Below are 14,187 nucleotides of genomic sequence, written 5' to 3'. Positions count from 1 at the left end.
GAAGACCACCAGGTACCTCAATCAGCCACTTGCTCTGCACGAACTTCTGCAGCACCTGCTCTGCTTCCTTCTTCCTCATCTTTTTGCCTTTGAGTTGATCGACCAGGTTCAAAATGTTTGTAGAAGAAGCAAAGCCAGTTTCTGAGTCAACGATCAGTTCCAACTGCAAGAGAAAGAGGTGCCTCATTCATCTGCTGGGGCAGCAGACTCAGCACCTAAGCCACCAGCCAGCCCTGGCAGGAAGGGGCTAAAACGGCCCCACGCAGACACACTGGCCCACAGACAGCCCTTCAGGAGGATAATTTATAACAGACATCAGTAGACATGTCCAGTCCAACTGTTGAGATGGCCGCTCCTGTCACACCACCCCAGAGTAGGGCTCTTGCCCTGCCTCCATCTCCCTGAAGGAGAAGAAAGAATGACTGGGCGCATGAGGCAGCACCTCTCCCCACTCAGAGGTGGAGGAGCAGAGCCAGTGTAGGTCAGGAGGAGAGGGCGGCATGAACTCGGGTGGGTTAGGCACGTTCCCTACAACTTCTATTTATGGCAGGACAGGTGCCAGGTGTCCTATGTATGCACAGGTGTGTCCCAGCCTCGTTCTCCATGCCGTTGCTACAGCCCAGGATCATCATGAAACCATAAAACTAGAAAGCCCACCCGTCCTGAAGGGCTCAGTCAGGTGGGGCCAGAGAGGGGCACCTTTCTTACCTTTCCAATAACTGCTATATGCTTCCAGACTGAGAACCACTGTCTTAGCCAGTGTGTGACAGACGGACTGAGCAAACTGCTCCAAAGCTACAGGACCAAAGAACGGGACCCTAGCACATCAACATTCAGCGAGCTCCTCATTAAAGTGCGGGTCTGGGTTCAGCATTCTTGGGTAGGACTGCGACCCTGCATTCCAACAAGCTCGCAGGTGATTTGTTTGGCAGGTGGTTTAAGGCCTGTCACTCCCCGTGAGACCCAGGAAGCCGGGGAGCATGACAGTGGCCTCCACAGCTGCAGCTTCCATTTCCTCCCATTACAAGTACAGCCAGGGTAGCAATGAGAGCTACTGTACTCACAGCCTTTCTAAACAGGTCCAGCTCGTTCTCGGCAAAATCCGTGGCCATTTTGGAAACTGAAGTTGTAGCAAGATTCACCTAGAAATAAATCACATAAGGATCAGGCTGTGTCTCCACCTCAAAGTTGATCACCAGTGGCCCTTTCTCTCTCCTCCATCTCGGAAGAGGTCAGGAATGAGCTACCTGTAAAGCCCTCTGCTCCAGTTTCCCAAAATGCCACTAGAGGGCACTTTCTCACACATACCAGAGCATAAATGGGTCTCCCGTCGTCTTCCGTGATTCCTTTTTTTATCTCAATATACAAGGACTCCAAGACACTGTTGATATTGTTGATGAAGTCCTCCAGCTTATCTACAGTAGCATTTCCTGGAAATAAGCAGGGGGAGGGGAGATGGGTTCATCAGAAAAGCACACACAGCCTGTTTCAATCACTCTGGCACCTGGCCTCACTGGCAGCCCAGCCAGAAATGTTTGGGCTCTCTTGGGCCAATGCCAGTACTGTGTGGTTTCTTTCTTCCCGGAGTGCTGAGAGATAAGCTGAGACAGGGAGGGTGTAAAGAGGCAAAAAGGCCCCAGAGATTGCTATCTCAGACCACTGAGACTATGGCCTTCCTTCCTCTGTCCCCAGTCTTCGTCCCCAGCCAGTGGCCCTCCACAGCTCCCTCCTTCAAGGAAGCCATCATGACACACCTGCAGGCCCTGGGCCAGCCCAGGCCTAAGTTAAAAGCCACAACAGGGTAAGAGAGACTCACAGACGCACCATAGCATAAGAGACCCTGTTCTGAGCATATTCCTTCCAACTGTTGCCCAAACCTCCTCCCACTGACCCTGCTCAGGCCCTAGCACCCCTCTGAGCACAGATAGGGCTAGTGTGAGCTGTGGGAGCCTGGCTCTCGCAGAAGCTCGTGCTAGCCACCAGCAGGAGGCCACAGCCAGAGAAATCACTCTGGGAAGCCAGGCAGTGGTGGTGCACACTTTTAATCCCAATTTGGGAGGCAGAGGCAGGTGGATCTGAGTTCAAGGACAGCTTGGTCTACAGAGTAAGTTTCAGGACAGCCAGTGCTACAGAGAGAAACCCTGTCTCAAAAAACCAAACCAAAACAAAATTTAAAAATTTAAAAAAAAAAAAATCACTCTGTGGGGAAAAAAAATCAAAACAAAACAGAAACAGAAAACATGCCACCATTTATGTTTAAAACCGTAACAAAATCATACACAGGGAAAGGCTAGGTTGCTTCCCTGCTCTTCATAGATGACTAAGGCTAGCTCTAGAAAGGAGACTCATCTAAAGGAGTCATCACAGGGACCTAAGCTGTGGCCATTTGGCCTCCTACAGAAAGTAGGCATTTCCAACCTTGTGTAATGAAATGAAGACAGTTTAAAAAGCAAAAGGTCATATTGGTAGCAGAGGACGTGCTACATGAAGGACATATGAGGACCCAGGCTCACTGGGGTCACCAAAGGAACAGGCTGTGGGGCTAATGACAGATCACCACTGTCATAGTAACATACATGTGTTTGCTTGGCTTTCTTTTTCTTTCTTTTTAAATTAAGACAAGTTAAATGAAAAATCAGAAGTAGCTAATAGGTGGAAACAGTGATGCGGAAGGAAGCTAGGACTCAGAACTGACACTCTCACCTCCCACTGCTGCCTCCAGTCACAAGAGCCACCTTCCTGGGCATGTGAGATGGCTGTCCACACAGCCCATGTCCAGTGCAGGCTGGGGACCTTTCTGACCCCCGAGCACCAGCTTTGGAAGACTGACGCTGACTTTGGTGAGGGAGTCAGGTGCTCAAGAGCCACTGTGATAGAAACAGCACGCCTTCCCAGGGAGGGGTCAGTCCACACACGTAGAGATGAAGGAAGACCGTGTCCAGCTCTGGCTGACGCCCAAGGAAGAGCCGGCCTTGAAGAGAAAGTTTCACTAGCTTATATACACAGTAGGCATATGCACTTTACATACCCTGTCATCCTTAAGTCTCTTTCGAGTTCCAGCCCAAAGCCACACTTCGAACAATTTAAACAGAGAGAGAGGAGACTGCAAGTCTGTCCACCCGGGCAGATGGGAGATTTACACAGAAAAGATATTGCCAGAAATATCTCTTAAGTACACCAGTGTTGTCTTTTCCAATAGTTGTTGCCCAGGTCCATCTTGCCCACCTGGCAGAATAGTGCTTTTCCTGCTGAGAGCAGAGGGACTTAATGGCGACCAGGACTATTAATGGATGTGACCCTGCACTGCCCCCTTGAGCTGCTATTAGAAGACCATCTTTGGGGATGGGTCCAATGGTTGGTTTGTCAGTGATGTGCCCTTTGTTATGGGAATGCAGCCTAAAGGTTGGTCAATCCTGGTGAACAAACATTTCTACCCTAGCATTCTAAATTGCTCTCATCTCCAACAGGCCTGGTTAGCAGACCACTCACCTTTGGGCTATTCTGGAGGCAGAGCTCCTTCAGCTAAATTCCACTTGTGTGACTTAATGTCTCCTAAGCAAATCTATTAGTAAGTCCTTTATAGCATCAGCTCTATTACTTTGAGTTTCTTCTACATCACCATTTCTCACTGGGTAAGTACAATATCCCTTGTAAACAGGATCAGCCCTGTCCATCCAATGTGCCATAAGGGACAAATATTACCTCCCTCTGAAAAGGACAATTCACATTTTCCACCAAAGAAGTACCTCAAGGTGTCATTCAGAAAAAATGTACTCTGTGGGCAGATCAAAGGCACTCTAACAAACTGTACTTTCCAAGTACCCTGGGGGCGAGATGAGATCCAGCCCTCTTTTCACACAATCCTCCAGAAGGGCCACATCCATTTGGTTGCCTCCACTTGATCTTGTGTTCCACAGGTCCCCACCCCCTCATTGTCTCCAAACTGGCTTTGCTATTTGGTGGCAACAGGGCCAACAGCAGAGACCTGCTTCTCTGAGCTTGTCTTCCCTTTCATCTCTGAAGGCCAATACATCCTCTGACCTCTGACCCTCAACCACTCCAGCTGGCCTAGACAGCTCTCAGCAGCACCCTCCACCACAACCTCCTGGCTAGGCTCATCCCTGACAAGACTAGCTGGGTTCCCAGCTCTGCCCTCCATGATTCTCAAGCAGTACGTCAGCATGGTCACTACTTACCACATCTGGCCACCCATCCAGAAGTCACCTGATAATGTCTGGCTACCTCACAGCCAGTCAAGACCACAGCCTCCTCTCTTCTTCAAGCTGTCTTTCCCTCTCACAATGGCTTGGGTGGGAGCAATTCTAGGGACTTCTATTCAGAAAAGCAGATACAGGAAGCCCCTGAGAGGCTAAGAGCTCAAGTCAACTGGAAGGGGACCCAGAACCCAGGCTAGCCCACCCGAAAGCCATGGATGTACTAGGACAAAGGCCAGCTGGTAATGCTGCCAGCCCAGTAGCCACTAGGAAAGGGAGGAGCGCTCTGGCATGTGTTTTGTGCCTGGTCCCAAGCCTGGCCCCAGATGTCAAGCAGCCTCGTGTCCTCCCAGAAGCCTCACAGCACACTCCATTCTAATCTGGCCAGCACTGAGGTATCTTCGGTGCTACCAAAATTGAGGATGCCGCCACTCGGTGTCAAGGTTACACAGGGTGGTGCTTCCCACCATGTAGTCTTGAACAGTGAGTGGTCACTGGTCTGCCTCTATTGCTTCAAGAAGTCTTGGTCAAGAAGCTACAGTCTGCAAACCTGCAAAGTCACAAGGGTAAAGCATGTGGCCCCATATTCTGAGCCACAGAAGAAAACAGACGGTACCGTGTGACTCTAAGGCACCTACGGAGTTCCAGTCATGAAATCCTACTGTGAAGGATTTAGGAGAGTTAATTACCACTACTCCCAGCTCCCAGTGCCCAGCTCCAAGGAGAGCAGGCTCTGGCCTAACCAGGATATATCTCCTCACTTGTCACGCAGGCACCTGCTTTTCTTCTAGGCTGTGATCATGTGACTGTAATGCACCTTATGGCCTGCTAGGCAATGGGCACGGTGTGGTGCATTCATCATCACAACCACCCTGCCAGGTGCACTATTAATGTCCTCTTTATACACTGGTTGCCTAAAGAAAGTAAACAACTTGCTCAGAGTTTCCCTAACTTGGACATGGAGCTGGCCTGCCAGACTCCAGATCCTCAGCCCCAGGCACTAAGCCATACACCCTCAGTAGAGAAAATCTGAGGGCCTTCCCACACCAAAATCCAGCACCATCACATCACTTCAGTCACAAAATCGGGCTCTGCCAGAAGAAAGGAGCACAAAAACCATAGTACCCCGATGAAGTCACCAGAGGGGCTACTAAGTCAGGATGATGTGCTGGACGCGAAGTGGCTGATACCAGCATGCCAGGTCCAGCCCCACTCCTTTGGTACAGTCCTAGTCTGGTCCCACCCTAGGATGGGCTGCAGAAAGGCAAAGACCCACGAGGGGTCAGCTCTGCTGCTCCTGTCAGGGGATGCTTGACAGAGAAGCAATCAGCACCTGGGGCCCAGCTTTACAGGGGGTATCGCATTGAACAAGCAGGCTTCTCTGACTTGAGAGTTGAGTCCACTGAGACCACTTTCCTCTGGCTTAGATGTACTTTCTCCCTTTTTTATAACTGAGTTTAGTCTGCCTTTCCTGATGAACGTCCTGCTAAATCAGAACCTGCTTCTACAGGCTGTGGGGACAGTTCACTGCACACCGTACTCTAACAGCCAGCGGCCAGGAAGTCTGCTGCCCTAACCTCTAGCCAACAAGTATTTTTGTTTTAAATAAGGCACCAAAGATAGAAAACGCTATTTTTAGGCAGAGAAAATAAGGGTAAAAAATCAGCCCCTGGGGACCAAACCATTGTGAGCCAACTTGTCCTCTGAGAGCAACAAGGCAGCCCTGCTAACTTTACCAGCAAGCCAGGCCTGCCACAGATCCAAGTGCTGGGCAGAGCACTCCCAGAGTTCAGACTCTTCAGCTGGAACAGTGGTTCTCAACCTTCCTAATGCTGCGACCCTTTAATACAGTTCCTCATGTTGTGGTGACTCCCTCAGCCATAAAATTATTTCATTGCTACTTCATAACTGTAATTTTGCTACTGTAAATATCTCATGAGAAGGATATCTGATATGCAATTCTGTAAAAAGGACATTCGACCCCCAAGGGGATCTTGACCCACAGACTGAGAACCAGTCTGAGCTGGAACAAAGGAAAAGCTGGCAAGGACACAAGGGATGCATGCGGGCTCTGGGTTTTCCCCCTTCATCATGTATCACTCATCAGTCCTGGGAAAAGACCATCTTGACCTTTAGACATGTGGGTGCAAAAATGAGAACCATCAGAGGATGGCGTGTGCCGTGCTGGGAGGGGCAGGGTGAGGGGTGAAGCATCTTTCATGAAGAAGCATAGACTACATCTGACAGTTCTTAGCACCAGCACATCAGCTCACCACAGCACTGCTCGTTCTTCTGAGCAGACCCTCAGGAACCACCACCCAGGACGGATACGTAGTGCCGTGTCAGTGAATCAAAATCACACGGGGCATCCTTTGGTTCAGCAGGAATGATGGGCCTCCTGCATTGGTGGCCACCTCCTGTGGTTCTTCTTCCATGAAACAACATTTAAAAAAAGCCATGGGCTCACAACTGCCTAACTTGACTCCTCCGTTTTCAGCAGTCAAGTCAAGTAAGAGAAACGTAGCCTGCCTGGCACCTGGCAGATTGACTCTAGGCTAGGATGAGGAGATGGACTTTCCTGTCCTAGTTGAGGTTCTATTGCTATGATAAAACACCATGACCAAAGCAACCTGGGGAAGAAAGGGTTTATTTCAGCTTACAGTTTCACAGGAAGGCAAGGCAGGAGCCTGAGAGCAGGAGCTGAAGCAGAGGGTGTGGAGGAGTGTCTACTGGCTTGTTGCTCCTGACTCCCTCAGCCTGCTTTCCTATTGCTCCCAAGGTGGCACCTCCCACAACAAGCTGAGCCTCCCCACATCAATCAGTAGTGGAAAAGCACCACAGACTTGTCCACGGGGCAGTCTGGTCTGGGCATTTTCTCAGTTGATGGGCCCTCTTCCCAAATGACTCCAGCTTGCGTCAAGTTGACATAAAACTAACCAGTGCAGTAGCAAATGGATGCGGGTATTTTTGTTTGGTTTTCAGACAGGCTCTCTTTGGCTGGCCTCAATAGACTTATGGTCCTCCTGCCTCAGTCTCTGCATGGGTCATCAGACCCAGCTTACCAGTTTGAATTGTAAACCCTTTGTTCAGAGGCCCATTTCCAAACATGCTGCAACCACTGTTTAACAAACGAAGACATTCTAGCAAGCAAGTCTATTCAGCTGCACCAAAATAAGACAGGATGGTGTGCTCACTACAGAGCACCTAACTGTCCTGCCTCTGGGCTGAATGCCACAAGCACTGGCACCCCATGTACACAGTATATCCACGCAAGCACGTTTTCCCATCGTGGTTGAGTTCTGAATGTCAACATGAATCGTCAGACTATGCAAACTCCTCTCCGCAGAATTTTCCTGTGACTGCTAGTATAGATTCCACTGTGACTACTCTTGCTGCGAGCGGGAGTCCACCTACCCTTTACGGAAGCAACAACTGACAGCCCTGTGCCACCGGTCTCCCACCTGCTTCCCGGTGCCCGGGGGAGTGTCTGATAGGGGGTGCTTCAGGGGACAGGAGAGGGCCAGCTGAAACCAGAGCACCCCACCTTGCTGTACCCCTGATGTGCAAATGTCTTCTCAGGTTTCTTGAGAGTAATGCTGGCTGACACTGGCAGCTGGCAGCAGGAAGTACCACTGCGAGAGCAGCATCCCACCAAGAGGGCAGGCTCCGACAACTGTGCACTCGGCCAGGTTTTTATCAAAAACAAGCGCGCGCGCACACACACACACACACACACACACACACACACAAAAACCTGGTGTGTTCTTTTTGCATGGTAACTGACTTAGAGTGCTATAGGGCACTGCACATCACAGGGCTCTACCAGTTTTCAAACTCCAGTGTGGGCCGGAACCCTCCTGTCAGGAGACTTACAGGATCCTCCCTGTTCCCTAGCCATCCAATAAAGCTATAGTTTCTGACTGAGGCAGGGGGGTGAGCTGGAAGAAACTGAAAGACAGGCAGTGACCAACCATACATAAAGCCTAACTGTGAGCTGGCAGCTACAGGGCTAGCTCAGACAGCTTCTAAAGTTCCAGCTAGACTTGTGGTAAGTCAGACATAGCCCTAATGACCAGCCCAGGAAACAAACCACCTACTCAGAGCTAACAGGCTCATAATGGCCCGGACATGTTAACAACTGAAAGCTTCCCTGCTTCAACTCAGGCCAAGTATCATCCCCTGGATCTGCCTGCTTCCAGCTTCCCCAGGCCAGCAGCCTGCAATGGCCCATCCCAGGCCTCCACACTCCTCCTCTCAAGGCAGGGCAAAGACAGCCGCTCTGCAGCCCAAGTGTAGCCCTTCAATACTTTATCCTATAGTCTGAGGCAGAGCACCATCCCTGAGGTCTAGATATGCATGCAGTGACTGCCACACTGCCACACTGCCACAATGACTCCGGGCTTGCACCCTGCCGTTCACCTGCATTTGAACTCTGCACCTTGCACCCTGCACAGGCCACTCGTTCACCTGCATTTGAACCTGAACCTTGCACCCTGCACAGGCCACTCATTCACCTGCATTTGAACTCTGCACCTTGCACTCTGACAGTGGACTGCCCTGCTCTATATGTTGCCCGAGTGGAACCAGATGCCATGTTCCACCTTCAGGTTGATCTCTTTACTCTTAACCACACCCCCTCTCCCTCCACAATCCCTCTCCAGATGAACTCCAGCAACAGCGACCCTTCCATGGCTCACCCAGGGAGATCCACCCCATCTTAGCACTCCTTCCAGTCTAGAAGCACACCTGGACCAGGTGCACTTTTTTTTTTTTTTTTTTTTGGTTTTTCGAGACAAGATTTCTCTGTGTAGCTTTGCGCCTTTTCCTGGAACTCACTTGGTAGCCCAGGCTGGCCTGGAACTCACAGAGATCCGCCTGGCTCTGCCTCCCGAGTGCTGGGATTAAAGGCGTGCACCACCACCGCCCGGCGAGGTGCACTTATTAACTGTTCATCACAGCCAAGGAAGACAGATGTACAATGAATTCATTAAAAATACAAGATCGTTTTATTTGGAGCCAGCTTCTAATTACTACTAAGTCCAATCTGGAAAGAGATGTTTATAGTATGACAGAATGGAGCACAGCTAAAAGGTCAGCATTAATGTGACTCACCAGCAGAACAAGGAAAGAGGTGTGGGCGTGTCAGCGGCCTGCTACAGTCACACCGGGTGAGGCAGGGAAAGGTTTGCAAACACTGGAAAGACTCCCGTGCTCAGTGCATACCGAACTCACTGAGCTGTTTACACAGCAGGTGTCAGGCGCTTGTGGTTTGTTAGGCTTGCTGCAAAGTTTTCAAATCTTAATTTTTTTAGAGGTATGTATTTATTTATTTATCTACTTAGTGTCTATGGGTGTTTTGCCTGCATGTATGTCTATGCACTACATATACTAGAAGCCAGGAAAGGGCATTGGATTCCACGGAACTTGAGTTACAGATGTTCGTGAGCCACAATGTGGGTGCTGGGAACTGAGTGCCTGGGTCCGCTGCAAGAGTAGCCACCCCATATGCCTGGCAGTTTTAGAGGCAGAAGCAGGTGGATCCGTTTGAGGCCAGGCTGGCTGACATAGTGAGTTCGAAGACAGCTTAGGCTACATAGAGACCCTGTCTCAAAAAACCAGAGAGAGAGACAGAGAGAGAGAGAGAGACAGAGAGAGAGAGAGAGAGACAGAGAGAGAGAGAAAGAGAGAGAGAGAGAGAGAAAGAGAGAGAGACAGAGAGAGAGAGAGACAGAGAGAGACAGAGAGAGAGAGAGAGAGAGAGAGACAGAGACAGAGACAGAGACAGAGACAGAGAGAGACAGAGAGAGAGAAGAAAAAGAAAGAAAAGCCACTCCTGAGTTCTTAACTCCTAAGCCATCTCTTTAGCCACCAATATTTTTGTTTGTTTGTTTGTTTGTTTGTTTGAGACAGGATCTCTCTACATAGGCCTGGCTGTCTTGGAACTCACTCTGTAGACCAGGCTGGCCTAGAACTGAGAAATCCACCTGCCTCTGCCTCCCGAGTGCTGGAATTAAAGACATCTGTCACCAAGCCCAACCTTTAATTTTTTTATATCTAAAATTTTAGATATTTTATTTATCCTCAGAATGGTACTTTATAAACTTGACTAAAAATTAACATAAAACTTAACAGCAAATTAAATAGCAAAGTGTCAGTGGCACTAGCAGCAGAGGAAGAATTTAGGAAGAAATGCTAGTGGATGATGAACCAGTGGATCAAAGTGGACATTTACCTTGATTCAAAGTGCTTTGGAAATGTTTATTTGGTAAAGTGCTCACTACGGAGGCAGTTCAAGCCCCAGACCCCAGGTAAAAGTGGAAGGACAGACTGCACAGAAGCTGATCTCTGACCTCCACAAGTTCACCTTGGTAGGCAACCCCTACACCCACATACATGCACAACAGTAAAAAGTATTTCTTAAAGCATCTCCTCACATAATGCATACTGGTCACGTTAGTGAGCAGAAGTCTGGCCCAGTATCTCCTCCACGCTGCAGCTCATCTGACGGGGCAGCGAGGACACAGCCCCAGTTCTACAGACTCGGCTCACCCTGAAGGCAACCTGGAGCTAAGCGGGGGAGGCTTCAGACAGCAGAAGCTGAGGGACTTTCTACAGTTATCTCATGTAGCTACTGAGCACTTCAGCTGTGGCCACTCCAAATTAAGATATGCTCTAAGTGTAAAATACACACTGAACTCCACAGCTACAGCATTTTTAAATATGTAAAATGTTTTTTAAGTAACTGTGTATGAGTGTGTGGTGCTGGGCCTGGAACCCAGTTTGTTAATAGGCTGACTGACATAATTACATGGGTTGACTTTCTTTTCTTCCATCATGTATCCCAGGCCTGTCTTGAACTATCTCTGTAGCCAAGGATGAACTGCTGTCTTCCAGCATCCACCTCCTAAGTGCTAGGATTACAAGCATGCACTACCATACCCAGTTTACGTGGGGCAGGGCTAGAACCCACGACTCCATGCATACTAGGTAAACGCTCTACCAACTGAGCAACATGACCTCACTGGTTGACTTCTCAAATGCTAAACTAACCCAACACTCTTAGAATAAGCCTGTCTGATCATGCTGTATCATCCTTCTTACACACTGTTGGGTTAGACTCAGCAATATTAGGTTTAGAATGCTCTGGTCAACCGGTCTGTGATTTCCTTCCTTTCAATGCCTTTTGACATGACAATGACACAGGCCTCATCAAATAAGGGAATCGGCACTACCTTCTCTCCATCCCAATTCCCTACGAGTCAGGGCAGACTTGGCATTACAGTAGAGCACTCTGGACCTTTACCAGACTTTAGAATACCTGACATACATAACAAGACATCTTGGGATGAGACCCCAGTCTAAACATGAAATTCACTCAGGATTCCCGTACACCTGAGGACAAGCTAAAGATAATTCTATATAACAGCTTAAAGAAGGTTGTGCATGAAAGACTCCATGTAGAACCTTCTATTTGGGTCAGGCTGGTGCTCAAAAGGTTCCAGATTGTGGAGCATTTGGTTTAGAAATGCTTAATCTGTATTTTTAATTTTATTTTCCCTTTACATTTGTTTATTTTTGCAAGAGTCAGAGAGTTGGTTTTCTCTTTCCACTAGGTAGGTCCTGGGGATTGAATTCAGGTAGTCAGGCTTGGTGGAAAGCACCTTTACCCACTAAGTCATCTCACTGACCAGCCGTCAACCTCTGTTTTTTACTTAAATAGAGGCAGAGTTTTCTTGGGCTTAGAAGTGGCAACCCTTCCAGGCTTCCCAGAAGCCGCCTGACTCTCTGGCCTTCAAGTGGTCATTTCTCTGGTGAGAAGGGACTCTCCTGACATACTGAGAACCTCTGAGGTGCTCTAGATATACGTCCAGCTCAGCTTGGGCAGGCTGCCATGGCTGAAACCCCTGCACAGCTGAGAGTCGGGACAGCTGCAGTATTACCCCATTGCTGCCTATTATACAAGAAATGCCACCCAGCCTCTGCCCCCAGTTTCTGGCACAGAACTCCTAAAAACCCTGGAATTTCCAGGGTAACAAAGGTTATGGGGGCACTTTTTGTTCTAATGAGGAAACTCTAGGTAGCTTCAAGGTAGGGGCTGGTCACCAGAAAGATGATGTCAGCATCAAAATCCCCCAAACTACAGGGAGAAGAAGGACTAGAGATTGAGTTAGTCATAGATAGGTATGGTCTAATCAATCAGGCCTATGTAATAAGAACCTCATAAAACCTGTGAACAGTAGTGGGACCCTAGGAACTTCAGGTTTCGGGAAAGTGGTACATTTAAAAGACTCAAAAGCACCACACCATCTCACTTCCCAAACCCCACCCTACACATTTCCTCTACCTGCCTATATACAATTGATAGCAGGCATGTCCACTGCTAAGAGGAGAGAGATGGCTCAACGGTTAAGAGCACTGACTGATATCCCAGAGGACCCAGGTTCAATTCCCAGCACCTGCATGAATGCAAGTCACAGCACCAATGTTATTCATTAAGCAGCGCTGTTTACCGTGTGAGAAAAGCCAGGACGACAACAAAGCCCACTCTAAGAGTTTATTAAGGGGAGGAAATAGAAGGGGGTACTTAGCCCTATGGAAAGATCATGTAGGAAGAGGAGGAAGAATATGTGAAATCCACTTTTTTTCTGTTTTTTTGAGACAGGGTTTTTCTGTGTAGTTTTGGTGCCTGTTCTGGATCTCTCTCTGTAGACCAGGCTGGCCTCGAACTCACAGAGATCCTCCTGGCTTTTGCCTCCCGAGTGCTGGGATTAAAGGTGTGTGCCACCACCACCTGGCTGTGAAACCCACTTTTATAGATGCCCCCCCCCAACATGCGCATATGGGCTTACTTAGCTAGGCCATGAATGTGCATAGATTACATTATGTAGGACATAAGGCCCTGGGATGACTAAGCATCTTGCCAGCACATGTGTGGTCATGGAGGCCAACACGCCACATGCATCTCAGGACAGCTACAGATGATAACATCATATCACAACGTCAAAAGGCCAGAGACTCCACTCCTAATCACCCAGCAAATGTACATAGAGTACTTTCCTGAGTGCTGAGTCATTCTAGCAAATTATCTAACTGGAGGATGGGGTCATAAAAGCCCTTGATTTACACTCAGAAGCGCAAGTGACCGAGACTTGCAACTAGCCTGTGGAACTGGGACAGTGTATGGGACTGTCTCCCTTTAACTTGTGGAATCTGATGCTAATTTCACAAAGACAGTGTCAAACTTAAGTGAACTTAAGTGAACCAGTCACTCTCTAGAGAATGGATGTGTCTAGTGTGGGGCAGGGGACCACACAGTATGTCTCTCAGCTCACTGGCCTCGCTGGCATCTTGTCCATCTCTGGACTGTTTGGGGCAGGAAATGTCCCCAATACTCCACCTAGACCCAATGTGGAAATCCTCCACTTAGGTCCTAACCTCTGCTCTCTAAACTTCCCATGCCTGTGGTCACCAAAGGGTGTCTACAGACATGATGTGACTTATGGGACTCAGGTCACCAGTTCCTAGCACAGAGCTGAGCTGACAGTCTCAGGCCATATTGCTGGAAGAGCGTATATGCACATGGATAGAAACCCTGGATAGAATCCAAGGTCCTCTAACAACACAGACAAGTCTCCAGATTCTTTCTGAGGAGCCAGAAGGCTCTGCACCAGGACTGCAGGACAAAGTCTACATGCTGCCCTGGCACGGAGAACCAGGAATAAACATTCTCCTAAGGGCAGTAAAAGGGGAGGCCAGGACAAGCAGGGCTTTGGGTGTCTATGAATGCGGCAGTGGCAGTGGCAGGGCCTACAGGTCAATCGCTACTTTGTACCACACTTCTCTTCCAATGTTTTCCCCACTGTACTAGGGACTTTCCTGGGCACTGCTTGAAAGTATTTTTTGTTTTTTTGGTTTTTTGAGACAGTTTCTCTGTGTAGTCCTAGCTGTCCTGGAACTCACTCTGTAGACCAGG

The 14,187-nt window shown here is 48.9% G+C and overlaps 1 protein-coding gene across 2 annotated transcripts in view; it reads right to left on the bottom strand.

Annotated features, from left to right (window-relative positions):
- Nsmce1 (NSE1 homolog, SMC5-SMC6 complex component) overlaps positions 1 to 14,187 on the bottom strand; it is a 28,357-nt gene that overhangs the window by 5,439 nt on the left and 8,731 nt on the right. For both annotated transcript variants that reach the window (XM_059267219.1, XM_059267222.1), the window contains exons 3-5: positions 1,309 to 1,430; positions 1,065 to 1,142; positions 17 to 163 (exon numbers count right to left, since the gene is read on the bottom strand). In XM_059267219.1, the coding sequence (XP_059123202.1) occupies positions 17 to 163; positions 1,065 to 1,142; positions 1,309 to 1,430 (347 nt within the window). The remainder of the gene's footprint in view (positions 1 to 16; positions 164 to 1,064; positions 1,143 to 1,308; positions 1,431 to 14,187) is intronic.

This window comes from Peromyscus eremicus, chromosome 1 (assembly GCF_949786415.1).
Source record: "Peromyscus eremicus chromosome 1, PerEre_H2_v1, whole genome shotgun sequence".
Taxonomy (NCBI): Eukaryota; Metazoa; Chordata; class Mammalia; order Rodentia; family Cricetidae; genus Peromyscus; species Peromyscus eremicus.
Note: the sequence above shows the minus strand (reverse complement) of the source record. Positions and strands in the feature narration are given on the sequence as shown.